The sequence below is a fragment of the Habropoda laboriosa genome, unplaced genomic scaffold (genome assembly GCF_001263275.1).
Source record: "Habropoda laboriosa isolate 0110345459 unplaced genomic scaffold, ASM126327v1 scaffold148, whole genome shotgun sequence".
Lineage (NCBI taxonomy): Eukaryota > Metazoa > Arthropoda > Insecta > Hymenoptera > Apidae > Habropoda > Habropoda laboriosa.
In genome coordinates this window covers 109,075-126,390 of record NW_017100279.1, presented here as the reverse complement: position 1 = coordinate 126,390, position 17,316 = coordinate 109,075, and the positions used below count along the sequence as shown (strand labels likewise).

General features: G+C 45.1%; 1 protein-coding gene across 1 annotated transcript in view; it reads left to right on the top strand.

Annotated features, from left to right (window-relative positions):
• Window positions 1-10,524, top strand: part of LOC108573557 (MOXD1 homolog 2) — a 90,631-nt gene extending 80,107 nt beyond the window's left edge. Inside the window, exons 4-8 of the mRNA XM_017936020.1 lie at window positions 5,491-5,577; window positions 6,653-6,844; window positions 7,900-8,352; window positions 8,720-8,913; window positions 10,050-10,524. Coding sequence (XP_017791509.1) covers window positions 5,491-5,577; window positions 6,653-6,844; window positions 7,900-8,352; window positions 8,720-8,913; window positions 10,050-10,524 — 1,401 coding nt within the window. The remainder of the gene's footprint in view (window positions 1-5,490; window positions 5,578-6,652; window positions 6,845-7,899; window positions 8,353-8,719; window positions 8,914-10,049) is intronic.
• The last annotated feature ends 6,792 nt before the right edge of the window (window positions 10,525-17,316 follow it).

Sequence of the window (17,316 nt, the reverse complement as noted above, 5' to 3'; positions counted from 1 at the left end):
TTTCCTCCGATATCCTTTCAACTTCAAATTGTTCCTGCCTTCTTCTCCACACTTCCTTCGCGCTCGATTTTAACAGGAAAACGCGGCGAAAAATTGAACAGTTCTAATCTCGCCAAGTTACGTTTCTCACCTTAGTTACACCTAATCTTTTACAAATTATTACAAAAATTAACCCTTTGCCCTCTACTGGTGCTATTCACAATATCCACCGTAACTCCATTCAAGTTTTATTTATATCAAAAGAGATAAAAGTGAATAAATTTTCTTTTCAAACTAATACTTCTCGTTTTCAAAAATTTCACTGCACAAGTGTGTTCGTACTGCTGCTCGATCGTTTCGAGTGCAAAGGGTTAATAATAAAAAGAATTCTAACTGAAAGTAAACATAAGAATGTCCAAATTTCACCGTGATTGTACGATGGTTCGTAAATGCAAACGATTGCTACTTCTTGCAAACGTAATTTCTCAGCAAAGAGAACGCGCTCACAGTAACGTAACTCATTCCCGCAAACTTCTTAATTCCAACGATGGCCGATTAGCCGACACGAGTTACCCGCGTCTCGAAAACTTCGGTAACATGATCGCGAAGGCGTCGCGGTTTTAATTGTCTCGACGAGAGACAGAATCTACTCTCCCTCTCTCTGTCCCTTTCAGACGGCCGGATGGCGAGGACATTAAACTTGCCGGAGCGCCGCTTATCTTACGACCAACCACCTCGTCTTCTCGCCCTACGCTTCTTTCTTACGCGAATGCTACTTGTTCTTCGCTAACTACGTACGCGGAAGTTCTCCTCCCGCCCAGTCGAATAACTTTTGTATCGCGCCGCGATGAATATGAATGTCTGCGGGCCACAAAGAGAGAGAGGAGAGCTCACAGCTTGTTAGAACGGGTTTGCATTCATTCGACACTCCCCGTAGCCGCGACTCTTTTCCAAGCCGACAGCGATACTTTTTTCGCGGGCCATTCTCGCGACTCGAATCGAAAGGGAAACTTCGCCGGCGAACGAGAAGCAAGCGAATTCGCCTCAGGGCGGACGCCGTTCCGCGCCTCGTCGTCGTCGTCCTTGTTGTTGCCGCGTGAATTTCAGATAGTCGAGCTTTTTTCGAAGATCGTTTGCATACCATTATCGCGCTGCATATATTTTCGGCAGACGCCATTATGGATTGTCGAGCGACGAGCTTTTTTTCACATGCTGATTTCACGGTTACTCCGACGATGCCGGAAATTCTGTTCTCCAATTTTCTGGTAAACATTACGATTCGTTTTTTGCATTTGTTTTTGCACTTGTCAGCGGCAGATTGAACGATTCGATCGTTCTCTCGTATATTGAGCTATAGCTGATTAATTTTCCTCTTAAATTTCACTGTGTAGAGGTGTGGCGGGTACGTCGTCGTCAACAAACCCTTACCGAACCTCGTTCTATTCTTCCACGCGAACTTTCCCTTTTCCAACTCCTTCAAATTTTAGTTTCCGTTCTTTTGTCTCTCCCCGGGTTAAGACTTGCCTTCGTCCTCGAGTAGCCTAAGAAGCGCACATGTGGCATCCAGGTTCGCACGAGGACGAACGAATTTTCCATTTCCACCACTTTCTCCACTTCTATCTTTATCTATCGCTACTCCTAACAATATAAAAACCCAGTACGCCTACACTTCCGGACAGTTTTTCCTTCACCGACCATCGCGACGTACCCGCTGCCGCCGGGACAATTAACAAAGTAAACGATTGTATTTTCTGGACCAATTGTACGCCGACCATACTCTTATACTTTAATAAATTGAGGTGAAAACAGTGTAACGACGTTCCTCACCCACCTCAGAGGGAAACGTTTCAGATGTAATTAGGTCGAAACCGTTGAGCTTCCGTTCGCAACGCCTCACGAGGTAAATAGCAATTGATGTTCGCGAGGAACACAGTTGTTCCCCGTGAACTATGAAGTTCATTTAGCGCTACATGTTCGTCATCAATCATAGTCTGGGTAAACATAGTTCGGTAGAATGTCTGGCGTCGTTATAGTTGTTCGAAGAAGAACGTATCAGCGGAAGCTCCGTCGAATCTCTGTTTCATCTCTCGTCTCTTTTAACAGACACCATCTTTCCACCGATCTTTTTTTCCTCTCTCTCTCTCTGTTGCCGTTCAACGGGTTCCTTTCACGCGCTAAAATTTCTCTCGCCGTCATAGACATCAGATCCGATTTCGAAGGGGATCGCGATGCTTTATTAGTTATTTATAGGGAGCGTAACGGGCGGAAAATAAAAAGTTGGCGCCGCTCTGTGAAACGGGAAAGGGCGAAAGACACGAAGCGGTCTGCGCCGGTGATACGAAACGCGTTTTTATGTGGGCCGGTTCGTTTCAAAAGAAAGCCACCCGTTTGAACGCGTGGTACGCGAAACACGGCATACCCGGGGGATAATTATCGTCTCCTCCTCTCTTTCCAAGAAACCACGCAGCCAGGGGAAAAAGCGGCCAAGGGTGAGGCTTGTCGTGAATCGTTCTCGCGTTTGCCTCAGATTCACAGGCCTCTGCAGTCCCACTTTCTCCGCGTCTTTGACGTTTTTAACGTCTTGTTAACGCAAACTTGCCTAGGTAAATTAAAAAAAACTGGCACACGCGAAAACTTGAGAGAAGCAAATCTACTTTTTACCTTGATAAAATATAAATGACACTTACATATTTACTTTTATACGTACAGATAGCGTAACAGGGATTCTATTACATGGCCTACTTACTCTAACGTAGAAATCAAGTTTTTGGGCAAGCTTCTCTCGATCAGGAAACCTTGTACCATTTATCTTTGACAGACGTATCCGCGCGGCGAAAGATATCTATCTATTTTTGGCTGACGTGGCACGGTTCCACGTATTCCAAAAGAATCCTCCGAGTGTCTGCCTGGCCTGTTTCTCACCAGCGGAGAAACTTTCAATTCCTTCTTCGAAGAATCACCTCCAGAGAGAGAGGGGGAGAGAGATTCCTTCGAATAAACTTGGCCAGATTACGTCCGGAAGAGCCAGGGGTACTTTATGCTCGGTTCTCGTGTGATAAAGCGATTCCGCGAGGTCTGTGCTCGCGTGGCAACCAGTACGTATCTCTCCCTCTGCTGCTGCGTGCCCGAAGAACATCAGCTTTTTCGCGAGAGATCCGGTCGCGTGAAGGAAGTTCACTCTGGAGGAAAAGAAAAACGTCAGAAGCCCGGGGAGTCGTAAACGCACCTCTCGTCGAGCCTAAATCCTCCGCTTCGACCCTCCGGCTGTTCAGCATATTCGACCGCAAAACAATAAACGCGCCTCGTCCTTCCCGGTAATCTTGACATCGATAATTTCGCAGAACCGCGTGGGAGAATCCGGCGGCTGTTGCTCCATCACCACCGTGAAAAAAGAATCGCAATTTTCTCTTCAAGATCGCGTACACACCCCGCGGCTGCGAACCGAGACCCAACCATCCTTTACTTTTCTCCACTTCGAATCTTCTGTTTTCTTCATATCCTGCAGGATCTTCTGCGGAATAAACTGTGGCTCTGGGATCCACCATTTTTCTTCGATAGTTTAAATCTCTCTCTCTCTCTCTCTCTCTCTCTCTCTCTGATCATACAGGCGGAGATTCTTTGCTTAGGCCTTTGTTGGCGCCTCTTTACGATAATACATCCAAGGTGGAGATTAAATTTTCTTCGACCTTCTTTGTGCGTCCTTTTGGAGAATTTTTCGTGAAGTCATGTATCGAGTGGAATTTCTTTAGGATGTTTGATCCTTCAGACGACGAGGTGTCGTATTTTATTAGAAAAATGTCCAAGTGTGTACGAATGGATATCTGTCGAATATTCTCTTCGATTTATTCTCGTCTGCTTTGTTCGACACTTATATTCACTAAAGGAAAGTTCGAAACCGTTGGGAGACCATGGTTCGAAACTATCTCGTTGATACGCTATCGTCAAAAACACCGATAGTTTCTCTCGTTTCGAAGCGGCCTGAAAATCGTTTACCGGATTAACTTCGTCACGCGAATTGTCTAGGGTTGGGGAGGACTTGTTCGAAGACAGTTGCGATTAGAAAAACAGTTCGGAGGCTGCCAGTTCGTCGATGGCGAGCGTGTATCCCGCTAAATACCACGTTACTCCATTAACGGGGATAGACGAATCCATACCGCGTTCCATTCAGTTTCGCGCAGCTGAATACGACGATCAAGCCACATGCAGTGTTAACTTTCGAGAAATTTTGAGAAAGCATTAACTAGCAACTGGGCCAGGCTATAACTCTGTTCAAAGTGAAGCTTAGTGAGGCAAAGTGAAGTTTAAATTTTTCAAATGGAACTACACAACTTTTTTGCATAAATTGACTCTTGGAATAATTCTGAATCATTGAAATTTTCTCTCGTTCCATCTTTTTTAGAATTGCTATAGCCACAATTCTCATCTATCATCCTGTGGTACGATTTTTAAATTTTTCAAATGGAACTACACAACTTTTTTGCATAAACTGACTCTTGGAATAATTCTGAATCATTGAAATTTTCTCTCGTTCCATCTTTTTTAGAATTGCTATAGCCACAATTCTCATCTATCATCCTGTGGTACGATTTTTAAATTTTTCAAATGGAACTACACAACTTTTTTGCATAAACTGACTCTTGGAATAATTCTGAATCATTGAAATTTTCTCTCGTTCCATCTTTTTTAGAATTGCTATAGCCACAATTCTCATCTATCATCCTGTGGTACGATTTTTAAATTTTTCAAATGGAACTACACAACTTTTTTGCATAAACTGACTCTTGGAATAATTCTGAATCACTGAAATTTTCACTCGTTCCATCTGTATTAGAATTGCTATAGCCACAATTCTCATCTATCATCCTGTGGTACGATTTTTAAATTTTTCAAATGGAACCACACAACTTTTTTGCACAAATTGACTCTTGGAATAATTCTGAATCACTGAAATTTTCTCTCGTTCCATCTGTATTAGAATTGCTATAGCCACAATTCTCATCTATCATCCTGTGATACGATTTTTAAATTTTTCGAATGGAACCACACAACTTTTTTGCACAAATTGACTCTTGGAATAATTCTGAATCATTGAAATTTTCTCTCGTTCCATCTTTATTAGAATTACTATAGCCACAATTCTCACGTATAAACTGTCCCATAAAATTCCCCAAAATTCGACAATCCTCGTTGTGTAATATCTGTTAGTTGATCTTCGTAGCAAAAAAGTGTATCGTTTAAGTAAACCAGAAGACGAACCTTTTTGCATAAATTGACTCTTGGAATAATTCTGAATCACTGAAATTTTCTCTCGTTCCATCTTTATTAGAATTACTATAGCCACAATTCTCACGTATAAACTGTCCCATAAAATTCCCAAAAATTCGACAATCCTCGTTGTGTAATATCTGTTAGTTGATCTTCGTAGCAGAAAAGTGTATCGTTTAAGTAAACCAGAAGACGAACTTAAAGAATTGCGTTCGTTTAACCAAGCGTCTTTGAATTACTTTGCAGGTTCGCTTACCCAAGGGACAAGACACGTTGCTTTGGTGCCGCGTTCTAAGGATGCCAAACATTGATCACAAACACCACGTCGTGCAGGTAAGTTGCCCCATAGCTATAACCTACTTACCTTACAAACCCCCCGTGCCGCGTCTTACGCATCTAACCCATCTAAACTTGATTAAACCGGCGGCGTACGAACAGATTCCCGTCGACATGGGAGCAGTCGAGCACCAGAGATCCCGGCCTTTCCAACTGGAAATCCTCCTCGCGAGTTCCTCCCGGGGATCAGAGCAATCGTTTCCTCGCTCGGTTTACGCTCAACGTCGCGGCCCCTCCATTACACCGAACGACTGATGAGACGGTACAAATCACCGTTCTGATAGCTACAGACTAAATCTCTCTTTCCTAACGATCCGTCGTGCGTTACTCTTTGGCGCGTTCAGGGAGATCGATCATTCACGCGAAAACGAATTTCGTTTCCATTAGTGACGGTGGTACGCGGTCGAAATTCTATGGCCACACAATGGTGAATTCTTTCGCGTTACAGAGTAGACTTTGACAATAGAGATTAAATACCACTAATGTTTCATGCACGAGGAATTCGTTTTAATATTTTAACGTGTATTCTTTTATCTAGACAAAAGTCAGTAGACACTCCAGGAAAAGTATCTTGATAATTTTTTAAAATTTCAAATCCGTCAATTTTGACGGATTGTTTCAATGTCGAGATAAAAGAGAAAAGTGAGATGACACGACGTGTTTCATTAGTCGCGATAAGTAACACAGGATCAATAATATCTGTAAAATGAATCGTACGCGAGTATGCCACGTAACGCGATTACGTTGCAATCTCTCCTAACCAAGCCGCGAGAACAGCTTCTCTATTCGAGAATTCCGTTTCATCGAGGATAAGTTCGTCAATAAGCGACACGTGCTTAAAATTCCACACGGACGATTCACACCTCGCGAATTCAACGGCACATGTCGATTCGTTAAAAGGCCCCTGATTTATCGACGATGCATCGCTTCGTCGTTTGTACGTGTGTGTGTGTGTGTGTTCGCGATGGATGAACGCGATGAATTAAGTTCTTACGAGTCAGCGGCGTTTCTTTCGCGTTTGACAGGTGGTTGGATGTTAACGCGAGGGGGTTTTCCCCTTTTCCTTTTTCAGTACGAGCCGGTGATACAACCCGGAAGTCACGTTTACCTGCATCACATGACTCTGTACGAGTGTCGCGGGGATCAGGCGGAATTGGAATCCGCGGCGAAGACGTCCGGCAGTGTTTGCAATCAGCCAAATCAGCCCAATCAGCCGTCTTTTCAGTGCAACACAATCGCCGCTATCTGGAGTCTCGGCTCTGAGGTACGTACGTTACGTGACAACATTTAAATGTAAATGAAGAATTAAATAAACTTCCACGACGTGGACGAGCTGTAATAAATTTGAACGGAATAAACCGGAAAATTGAATTCGTTCACCGTTCAATCTGCGATCGTATCCAGTCTGTGGATGGGATTAATTAAAATTTATCGAATCGATTCGAAACGCAATAATCGCGAGTATAACCGTTTAAAAAAAAAAGACACCTCTCTCTCTCTCGTGTGTGTCAACTTTAATCGTCTTCCTTCGAAACAAGACGATTCTCTTTTTCTCTGTTTTAATCGTTCTTACGCTTATGGGAATGCTGTGCTACACGAAACGAGAAATTAAATCGTGACGCGATGTCGCACGTGAGATTACCAGCTGTCTCTCGATCGGAGTCGCGTCTTCACAGGGTGTTCACGTTACCCGGCGACCGCGAAGAAACGCATTGGTATGCATTACACAAAACCCAGAATTACCGCGATACACTCTCTACACCGGTGTATCCGCTCTTGCGGGATTCTCTTGCTCTCTTGCTCGTGTCCCGAGCGATGACGTCGGATTAACATTCGTGGACAGTGATTTATCCCCGCGTAATTACCCCCGTGACTGATTCAAATCTCGATCGTATCTGAAATATGATTTATACCTACAATTACGCTACCTGTGCTTATTCTATTTTAAACAACTACCACCGTACCTACTGCCGCGCAATCAACTTTTATCATTTAAAAAACAAAACAACCCTTCTTCCGTAATATCTCGGCAAATCCATCATTTGGATTGCATAAGGTAGCGAACGTAATATCGCGACATAGACAGCAGATTATTCTTCGTCATTCTCACCTGACAGAGGTCGATACAAAATTTTACGTAAAAAGGGACGTTTGCGAAAAGCTACACGAATTGTTTTCGCGATTACGTCCGCGAGCTTGTGCCAGGAAGCACTTAGGCCTCGATAAATGCTGGTAAATTGAACGCGTTTCATTTTCGAAATATCAGAAGAGACAGTATAATTCGGTGCATAACGGAGAGAATTCTTCGTGTTTCTTCAGGGCTTCAATTATCCGCCGGAGGCAGGTTACGCGCTGGATCCCCGTGCAGGGCCACGTTACTACATGCTGGAAACGCACTACACGAACCCGCAGATGGACGCGTTCATCAGCGACAGCTCAGGTTTACGTTTGCATTACACGGACCGGTTGCGCACCCACGACGCTGGCATTCTGAGCGTCGGCATCGACCCTAACTGGAGGCATATCATACCGCCAGGCCAACCAGAAGTGGTCTCCGAAGGTCATTGCATCTCTGACTGTACCGGACAGACCATTCCCAACAGCGGCATCAACATATTCGCCGTCATCATGCATACTCATCAACTGGGCAGGAAGGTCCGATTGCGTCAGATAAGGTCCGGCGAGGAGCTGCCACCCATTGCGTCTGACACCAATTACGATCCTAGCTATCAGGAGTATCGGAAGCTGCAGAAGCCCGTCAGGGTCTATCCGGTGAGTGTTCGTCCTTCTCTCGCGTGATCTTTCGATCTCTTCGTTTTGTTGCGGTTTAATTGAACTCGTTCGGAAGACGGGAGGGATTTATGCGACGGGAACAATGGCAATTCGGAGGATTTTAAAGGAGAATTTGGTAGACTTCGAGGACGATTTGGAAGAGTTTGAAGTGTTATACTTGTTTGCTTGAGACTATCGTTACGGTTTAATCGAAGCCGTTTAAAGACGAGAGAAATTTACGCGATGGGAGATAAAGGATTAAGGGAATTTTTGTTGCGTGAATCAATGAGAATTTGGTAGACTTGGACGATTTTTTAAATAGTCTCCGGTACATAGATTAACGGCGAGCGTTACGTGTGTGTTCCAGGGTGATCATTTAGTGGTAGAATGCACATACTCGTCCAAGTCCCGGCAAACAATCACGCTGGGCGGTCAGACGAGACGAGAAGAAACTTGCTTGGTGTCCACGCTTTATTATCCGCGCATGGATCTGTCGATGTGCTACTCCCTGCCTTCGTTACACACGGTTCTGCAGAGTTTGGGGATCCAAGAATTGATGCAGTGAGTATTTGTCAAAAATCACTATATGAAACGTATCGACGAGAGAGAATTTCCTCCCTCCTGTGTACGTCTCCTCTCTTTCTCCCTTACCCCTTTCATCGCGAGGCAAACGAGACGTGTGTACAGTGGCTGGTCGATTTGTATCGCGCGAAACAATCACGGCCACCAGTTTCGTCGCTTCTGTTTCACTTTTTGCCACGGCGAGTTCAAAGACCGTTTGATATTAATTTACACGGCACGATAGATACCACGTTAATGATCGCGACGCAACACGCCTCTACGTGCACACACGCATACACACAAAGCGTTGACCAGACATTCGCTCCTTTTACTCTGATTACTTTAAATTGGCAATTAGGGACGGCGATGGCCCGTGCGTCACGACCGCACGACCTGTCGTTAGTTGAACGAGCGGCCGGTTATATTGCGCCAGACGAACGCATCGTTCATTGCATTACGTAATGTTACGTGTGTCACGAAGACGCTTCCTGCGACGTGTCACGAACTTTAATGTAACAAGCGTCCTGTTTCGCTAAACACACTCCTCTTCTACATTGAATACCGTAGTTAAATTACTGTTATTACCGCGGCTAATATCGGCACAGGCCCCGGTTTCTAGTTGGCTCGTTAACTCCCGCAGAGATCATTGTCATCTTTGCGCGACGTCGTTGTCAAATGACCGACCGAGCGCAAAACAACGTCTCTATTTTAATATCGTCCACCTGTTACTAATAACCCGGTCGTTTCTCAGCCATCGGGCTAATTACCGTAAACGTTCGAACAATTACCCCATTCTATCTCCGCCGATGAATCAGATTCTATTTCCTAGACCTGTCCCGTCTCTCTCTCTAACTTTCCCCGCCAGGAAATCCAGTTTACCAGGACCAGTTCGCCAAAATTTGCCGGTTAAGAAAGAGAGGCACACGTAGAGAACGCGAACGTGTTCGTCTCTCCCCGGAGAGACAGACACAAAGGCTTGCAACAAGCTTTGTTCCTCCAAACGAGCGTGTATTCGCGATGCGGGTCACGGGACTCTTGAAATTTCGTCGCTGGCTCTCGTCTCTGACGAATACACACATATAGATCCGAGAGTCCATACGAGAGACTTCACGTATCCCGCGTTCTTCTCGTTACAGAGGTTCCAGCCCAGTGAAAATTCAAGAACCGCAGAATTTGGCCGGGATGACGTTGGAGGAGCGTCTTCTTAGTTACGACTGGGGTACCAGCTTTCAGAGCTTCCAGGTGGCTACCAGAGGAGGCACCTTCAAGCCTCTCTGTTGGACGAGCAACGGTGCTCTGCCTGGGACGAACAGCTTGGAGGTTCACTATCCTCGAATCCTGAAGCCGTACGAGGAGGTGAACATGCCGTGTTCGAAGAAACCGTTGAGAAACAAGCTGTCGATGTTGCTGAGCGAAGACGAGGATATCGGCGCACCTGTGGATCCTGACAGTGACGAGACCAACGCAGTCGAACGTGGACAATTGGTGCGCAGCAAAGTGTCCCGTAGCAGTGACGGGCCAACCGGCGGAAGTTCCTCGATCAGATCGGTACCGGTCACCATGATCTTTACTACACTACTGGCGTTGATCATCGGTGGTGCATTCAGGTGAACACTGGCTGGTCGTCTACTACACGCTGATCGATCAAACGAGACGATCGATCGATACCGTTTATCTAGGACGGCCGTTTTATCCTCTTGTTGATCGCGCTGGATCGGGGAGGAGATGCATAATGTAAGTACGTGCCGGTGTGTACCCTCTGACGCGTCACTTAGGCTAAATAACTATTGTCGTTCATTGGTCGTTGAGTGAGGACGCGGTGGACGTTAGAGCGGCGTGTTGTTCCGTTCTCGCGTTCGTTTCCGCGTTTCCTGACCCGGGCTACTCTCTCTCTCTCTCTCTCTGTCCCAGTTGCGATCAGTTGTGCAATTTTTCAGACGTCGGATAGAGACGATCCGCGTTTCTCCACGGTCGCGCATCGAGCGAGCGGCAGACGTGAGCCGCGATCGATGCGAAACGACGTGGGAAAGAGAAATATTTTTGATGGCTCGGAGGGGCCGTGAACTGAATGATACTATGGGAGAGGTCGTTTGAAAGAAGACGGGTCTATAGAAAGAGATTGCCAAATATATTTTCCCCCTTAATGAACCGTTCCATCGAGAGGAGTTTCGATCATCCGCACACGGTGTCCTCATTCAATGATCGATCCTCCCATTTCGCGATCTCTGCACCACTATAACTTGTTACGACTGTATTTTTGCGCGCGTTGTCGTCGTTTTGGATATCTTTCGAGAGAGACGAGAAAAAAAATGAATAAACAAGGATTAAGAGGGAATTTTTTTCGAGGGAATTTTTTCGAGCGATCTAATTTCTACGGCAAATAGATTAACGCGTGAACAAGTCTGTGTGTGCGGGACGGTAAATGTATAAATACCGGTATGCTAACGAAAAAGGATTCATCGACCCGTATCGACGCTCGGGTAAAAGCATACACACGGACTCCCGGGAATCTTTCTGCCGCTCGGATGTTAACTGATACGATCAAAGAAAATCACCGGGAAATTCTGTCGAAGAATTGCATTTCCGTCGTAAACGCTAACGCGAAAGCCTGTCCTGATCGCGTCAAAGCGAACAGGGCAGCCCTCTTTCTCTCACTTTTTCACGCGATCAGATAAAAGGGACAACGCGCCGATACGAATCGTGAATCGGCGTAATCGGCGAACGACTAAGTCGCTCGTCTCTCTTTCCCCCTTTTTTTCGTTACCTTTACCGTGGTCCATTCTGTACATTCTCCACGAGACGTGTATTATATTGCGTGAAATATAATAGGAAAATGTCGAGCGACGATGATAATACGGTGTATGTATGAAGTTTACATATAACACGTTTTTAGAAATCCTCTTTTAGTAGTTGAGTTTTAAACGCGACTAAAAAAACGAGACGAAAGAACAAGAGTAGAAGGAAAGTTTCTAGTCCATTTGTGGGAGCAACGGGCCGCAGTTTCGAACAGCGGTCCGTCGTTCGAAGATAAGAAGCGACGCGTGTAAGTCGCGGATGTTCGGTGCTTTAGTCTCTATTTTCAGCAGCTAACGATCTCGAACGAAAGATATCCAACGGCGGCGGATGGGAAAACGGCAATCCCTGTCGATCGAGCGGAATTATTTTCAAGCTTCTGGACTCGAAAAGAATTTATATTGTTGGCTGTTTATTTCCCAGGCGTGGAACCAAGCGAACCGAACGCGTTCGAGCGAACCTCCGGAGAAAGGAATATCTCCGCGAGAAAAACACGGAGAGAGAGAGAGAGATACTTTTCAGATTTTTCAGAGCGTAATCTTATCGGTGAATATACACAAGTCTCTTTTCGAAACGCGTCTCTCTCGCTTGGTTCCACTCGGAGTCTGTATATTCTGTTATTATTAGATCTATACGAATAGATGCGTTTTTTAACGGACGAATCATATAAACGTTGGTCGATTCGCATGTCGAAGCTTTCTCCGTGTTTCGCGGTTATCTTCCCGTTGTCACTCGACCAACGTTTGTACCGTTTCCTTTGTAATATTCTGTACAGTTTCTTAATTATAACTCTCGTTGTTCAACTTGCCCCACTTAAACACTGGTGGTCGGTGATTATTTATTTTTTATTTAATATTGTATAGAAAGAGAGCGAGTTTTGCTTGCCACGTTGACACTCTGTTTCGCTCGCGTTTTTCACGCGCCGCAACCCACGTTTTTGTATTCCGCGAGCCACACGTTCGCGAACCGCGCGCGACACACGAGGAAGCGTTACGTTCGGTTTCTTGATGCGTTCTCAGGCCCCACCCGATGGGGGGGAACACTTGTCGCTACGAAACGGCACACATACACACACACACGCGGTGTCCCGTGCCGCGATTTCCACCTGATCGATTCCACCAGCGGAAGACACGCGCTTCCGTTTCATCCTTTTCGCGGACGTTCATTTTATAAAGCGGTGGTGCTTTGGTTTTCCTTCGAGAGAAAAAAACAAAGAAACAAAAGGTGATCGATAACTATCGATACTCTGATCCGAGTATTTGTGATTAAATTAGCAAGCTTGCAAAGCTTGAGGATGTGTAACATAGAGAGAGGTTGTATTATTGTGATCGGAGAATCTATTGAAATTTTGTAACGAATTACCGAATATAGCGTGTAACAATGGAGGTAATAAAACAATTATTTGAAACCGAAGCATAGTTTGTCATGGTGAAAAAACAAAAAACGAGACAACCGATATTTACTGTTATTGGGTACGGAAAAAAAAACCGAACGACGCACACAGGAGGGCGTCTGAAATTTTTAATGCCGCTCGAAACACACGGCGTTCGGGAACATTGTTTTTCTCCCGCCACCCTGGGGGGATACCGAAGGATATCGCGTTCGCCAAATTTTTTCCCCTTTCCTTTCCAACTTTTAATTAAATTTAATTCGATTCGATTCTTGACCCGCGTCAATTCACCTTTCTCCCTTCCACCTTCTCCTATCAACCCTACCCACCACCTGATCCGTGTCTCTCCCCGGCCCACAACGGTAGCCGATACTCTCGATACAATCGACGACAAATTTTCCAAGCACCACTTTAAATATTAAGAGAAGAGGAAGAAAGGAAACGGAGAAAAGGGGGGGGGGAAGGAAAGAGGAGAAGAGAAGAGGTGGTGGAAAGGGAAAAAGTGACGTGCACGATGGCGTGCAGCAGCGGGCGAAGAGGACTTATATACGAGCGGAGCACCCGCGATCGATAGCGTTGTAGTCAAGAGTCCTCTAACGCGCGCACTTTTCCTGAATTCCATTAGCATCGAGGAGAGAACGCGCGCGGCGTTCGCGGACAAAAGCCACGGAGAATCGAGGAGCCTCGTAAGCGCGCGCGTCTTATTCGGGGAATAATTTCACGGGGACGAAAAGAAGAGAAAAGAAGAAGAAAATTCTCGCGTTTCGATTCGCGTGTGCGTGTTATTGTTGTTTTCCTTTCGTTCTCGATCCCTTCTCACCCTTTCCCACCCTGTCTGTCGGTCGTCAATTAAAATCCGTTCTGTCGATGTTAATTATTAGGTTATATACCGAAAACCTGCACGACGACCGGTTGTCAATGATAAAGCTCTCTCTCTCTCTCTCTCTCTCTCTCCCTAGTGTAGAAATAAAGAAAAAAATTGAAGAAGAGAGTAAAAGCTCTCGCTAAGTAGTCGGACTAATCGGTAAAACTAAATAAACGACGTAGCCTCGTTTTACAATTTAATACTACGGATAATTCGTAAATGTCATAGGGGATCTGTGTGTGTAGAAATCGTAGGGCAGTCGAGCGATCAATTTTTACCCCCCTTTTACCCTTTCGCAGGGCAAAGAAAAATCTCCCCTTCTTTACGTTTTAGACGCTGAAAGTCCGTTCCTTGCCGTTGATAACTGCCGTGATAACTGCCAATCGTCGCTTCGCGCTAATGTCAGCGTTCTAATTAACGAACCTCCAGCTACGTTCTTTCCCTTCGTTTTTCTCGTTCTTTATTTTTCTTCATTCTCTCTTTCTTTTTGCGTTTCCTCTTTGTAACGCTTGAGACATGGAACCATCGAGTCAGCACGACACACATGACACACACGACAAGCAAAATATGAAACACACAAACACATGTGTACACAGATGAAGAATACAGAAATTGCTGCGAGAATCATCGTCGTCGATGAATCGATACGACGACGATGTAAGGATGAACAAAAAAAGAAACGATAAGGCATGTATGTACATATATATAGCTGAGGAAGAATTTGAGTAAACGCTCGAACGAAGAACCGCTGCTTTCTTTCCCTCGAATTTCTTCGCCGCGCGTGAGTAAGTACGTTACGTACGATCCGCCACGGGATAAGCGGGATGATTTATCATCGCCGAATGGGAACCTCGTTACAATCGGCCGTTGCGCGCGCGAGAGAGTCAAGGAGAGACGAAGAAGAGGAAGTCGTTCCGTGACTTGTTCCGCGCGTTGAAAGATGTCGACGCTGATTTCAGTAGGACACGGTTTGAGGGGGGAGCGGTCGTTTCGTTGACGTTCTCCTCTCTGTCGCGGAACTGCCGCCTCGCGTATTTTCGGGGCTACGGGGGTGTGTTTGGGTGAACGGGGCTGATATTAGGAAAACTGCCGGTGATATTGACCAGAACAATCAAGCAAAAAGTGTCACAAAGTAAATGTCATTTATGCTGGAATAATTATGTTTAGATAAATAGGGAAACGATATTACGCATTTATACTCGAAAAACGTAAAAGAAATGAAAAAAAAATATATGATCTTGCATCGTGTGTACGTTAGCCTGGTCCGTTATCTCTCGCCGAGACTCCTGGCGCCCATCGAGCTTTCGAAGAAATAACCAGCGAGAAAGAGATTCCACGACGTTGTACGCATTTTTCTCCCTGCGGAGTTTTACCGTTTACCACGCGGTATCTCTCTACCCGCTAACGATAAATCACAACCGCGCGTGAGCAACGTAAATTACGAAAGAAATAGATATACATACACGGAACAAACGTACGAACGAATGAACGAACGAACGAACGAACGAACGAACGAACGAACGAACGACGAGCAAGTTAAACGAGCAGTACCTGAATGGAAGAGAAAGAGAAACGAAATAAATAGAGCGTTGGTGCGACACCACACCGGAAGTCGATGAATTTTTTTTTTTCTCCGTCGATTCGAACTCGCGAGACGCTCGATAAATTCGAGTCCCGATTCGAAACGCGTGTGTCTGTTGGTTAGGGGTCTGGCGTAAAAGTCGGTGCGAGGAAAAAAGAAAACACGGCGAGTTCGATCGGGGGATGGCAACCGAAAAAATGGCCGACGGTTGGTTACACGTTTAACGAAAACACGGCGGGGCCAGGAAATCGGGAATGTGTGTACTGTATGTAGAAAAGATTAGTGAACGTCGAGAACGATGTCCGTGGCCCATTAACGATATTGGGACACCGACGCGCGACAACAAGCGAGTGGTGGGCGAAAAAAAGCGAACAAAAGAAGCAAAAAACAAAAAAAGAGATACACAGAAATAAAATGGAAAAAAAAAGGAATCGAGCGAATAGCGTGTGCGTGTACATAGGTAACCCTGTATATAGTTTTTAGATTTAAATTACGTCCCGGATTCTTCATAGGCACCTACACAACTCGAATTCAGGTAGCTAGCTAAATAGTATCTCGTATCTTTATAATTTACATGTACCATGTTGGAAAACTGCATTTTCTCCCTCTCCCTCCCCGTTTCCCTTCCAATCCCAATCGCGATGTGTGAACGCGCGTGTCCTTTGAAGCGCGCGCGCACGGATCGTAACGCGTTACCGGGAGCCCTATGTCCTTCCATACCGCTCTTAGATTTATACCTAATTTACACTGGATATTAACGTCTAAACGCTACACTATCATCTACACTGTAACAAATTGTATTATATTTTATATATATAAATATGTAAATGTTTTTTTAAAACTAGTCTACATCTGTTTCTTTAAGAACATCTCGCTATCCAATCCTTCGTCCTCTCTTCTAGAAGATTGTCACTTCGCGTGATTACCGAATTGCGACGAGGTAAGTATGATTATTCTCAGTTTCATCGGACGCCTTACCGTTGAGATCCCTTGAACGGTAACTTAACACTGGAAGAACTGACCGAGTCAAAAGTGACCCATTAGCAAGTTTCCACTTTATGTAATTGAAAGGTGATTAAGAATTGAGATTCATGTCGATGCGAATAGAAGTATACCTGCAGAGAACGTAGTCGAACAGTTATACGTAAAAGATAGTACCAGTATCGAACATCCTGTTCTTTTTCTAAAAGTACTTCCAATACAATTCTTCCAGAGTTGCAAATACCTCTCGATAAATAAGAAACGATAAACTTGTTGAAAGTTTTGATTGATTGTGAAAAAACAACACGTGATTGTTTATAAGTTGTGTATTACTATGAATAACTCCAGTGGAATGTCCTAGTGAATGTTGAACTATTGTGGGATTCTAGTTGGACGACGGCACTAGATTGGAGTCCTTAGGCCAGCAAGGGGTGCAATGAACCCAGGTTAAAAGACTCCCCAACAAAACTACTCCCGTTTGAAACTGTACCTTCTGATACAATCTTGGCACTGCAGACAGGTATCAGAGGTGGCGCGGTAATCAAGAAAATGACCAAACAAGGGTTCTCTCCCGTGTCAATCGAAAAACCTACTCAGTCGACTGTGCGCGCTTCGACGCGGAAGATCGTCTTCGCCTTTGGCGTTTCGAGTCGCTAATTTCCGTTGCAGCGCGAACTTTTCACCCTCTTGCTAACGTCGTGAATTTCGAACCCGGGGACCGGATGTGCCATCGCGTGGCTGGCGGGCGTGGAAGGGCAATAAAATTAGCATGACCGAAACAGAACAAATCAG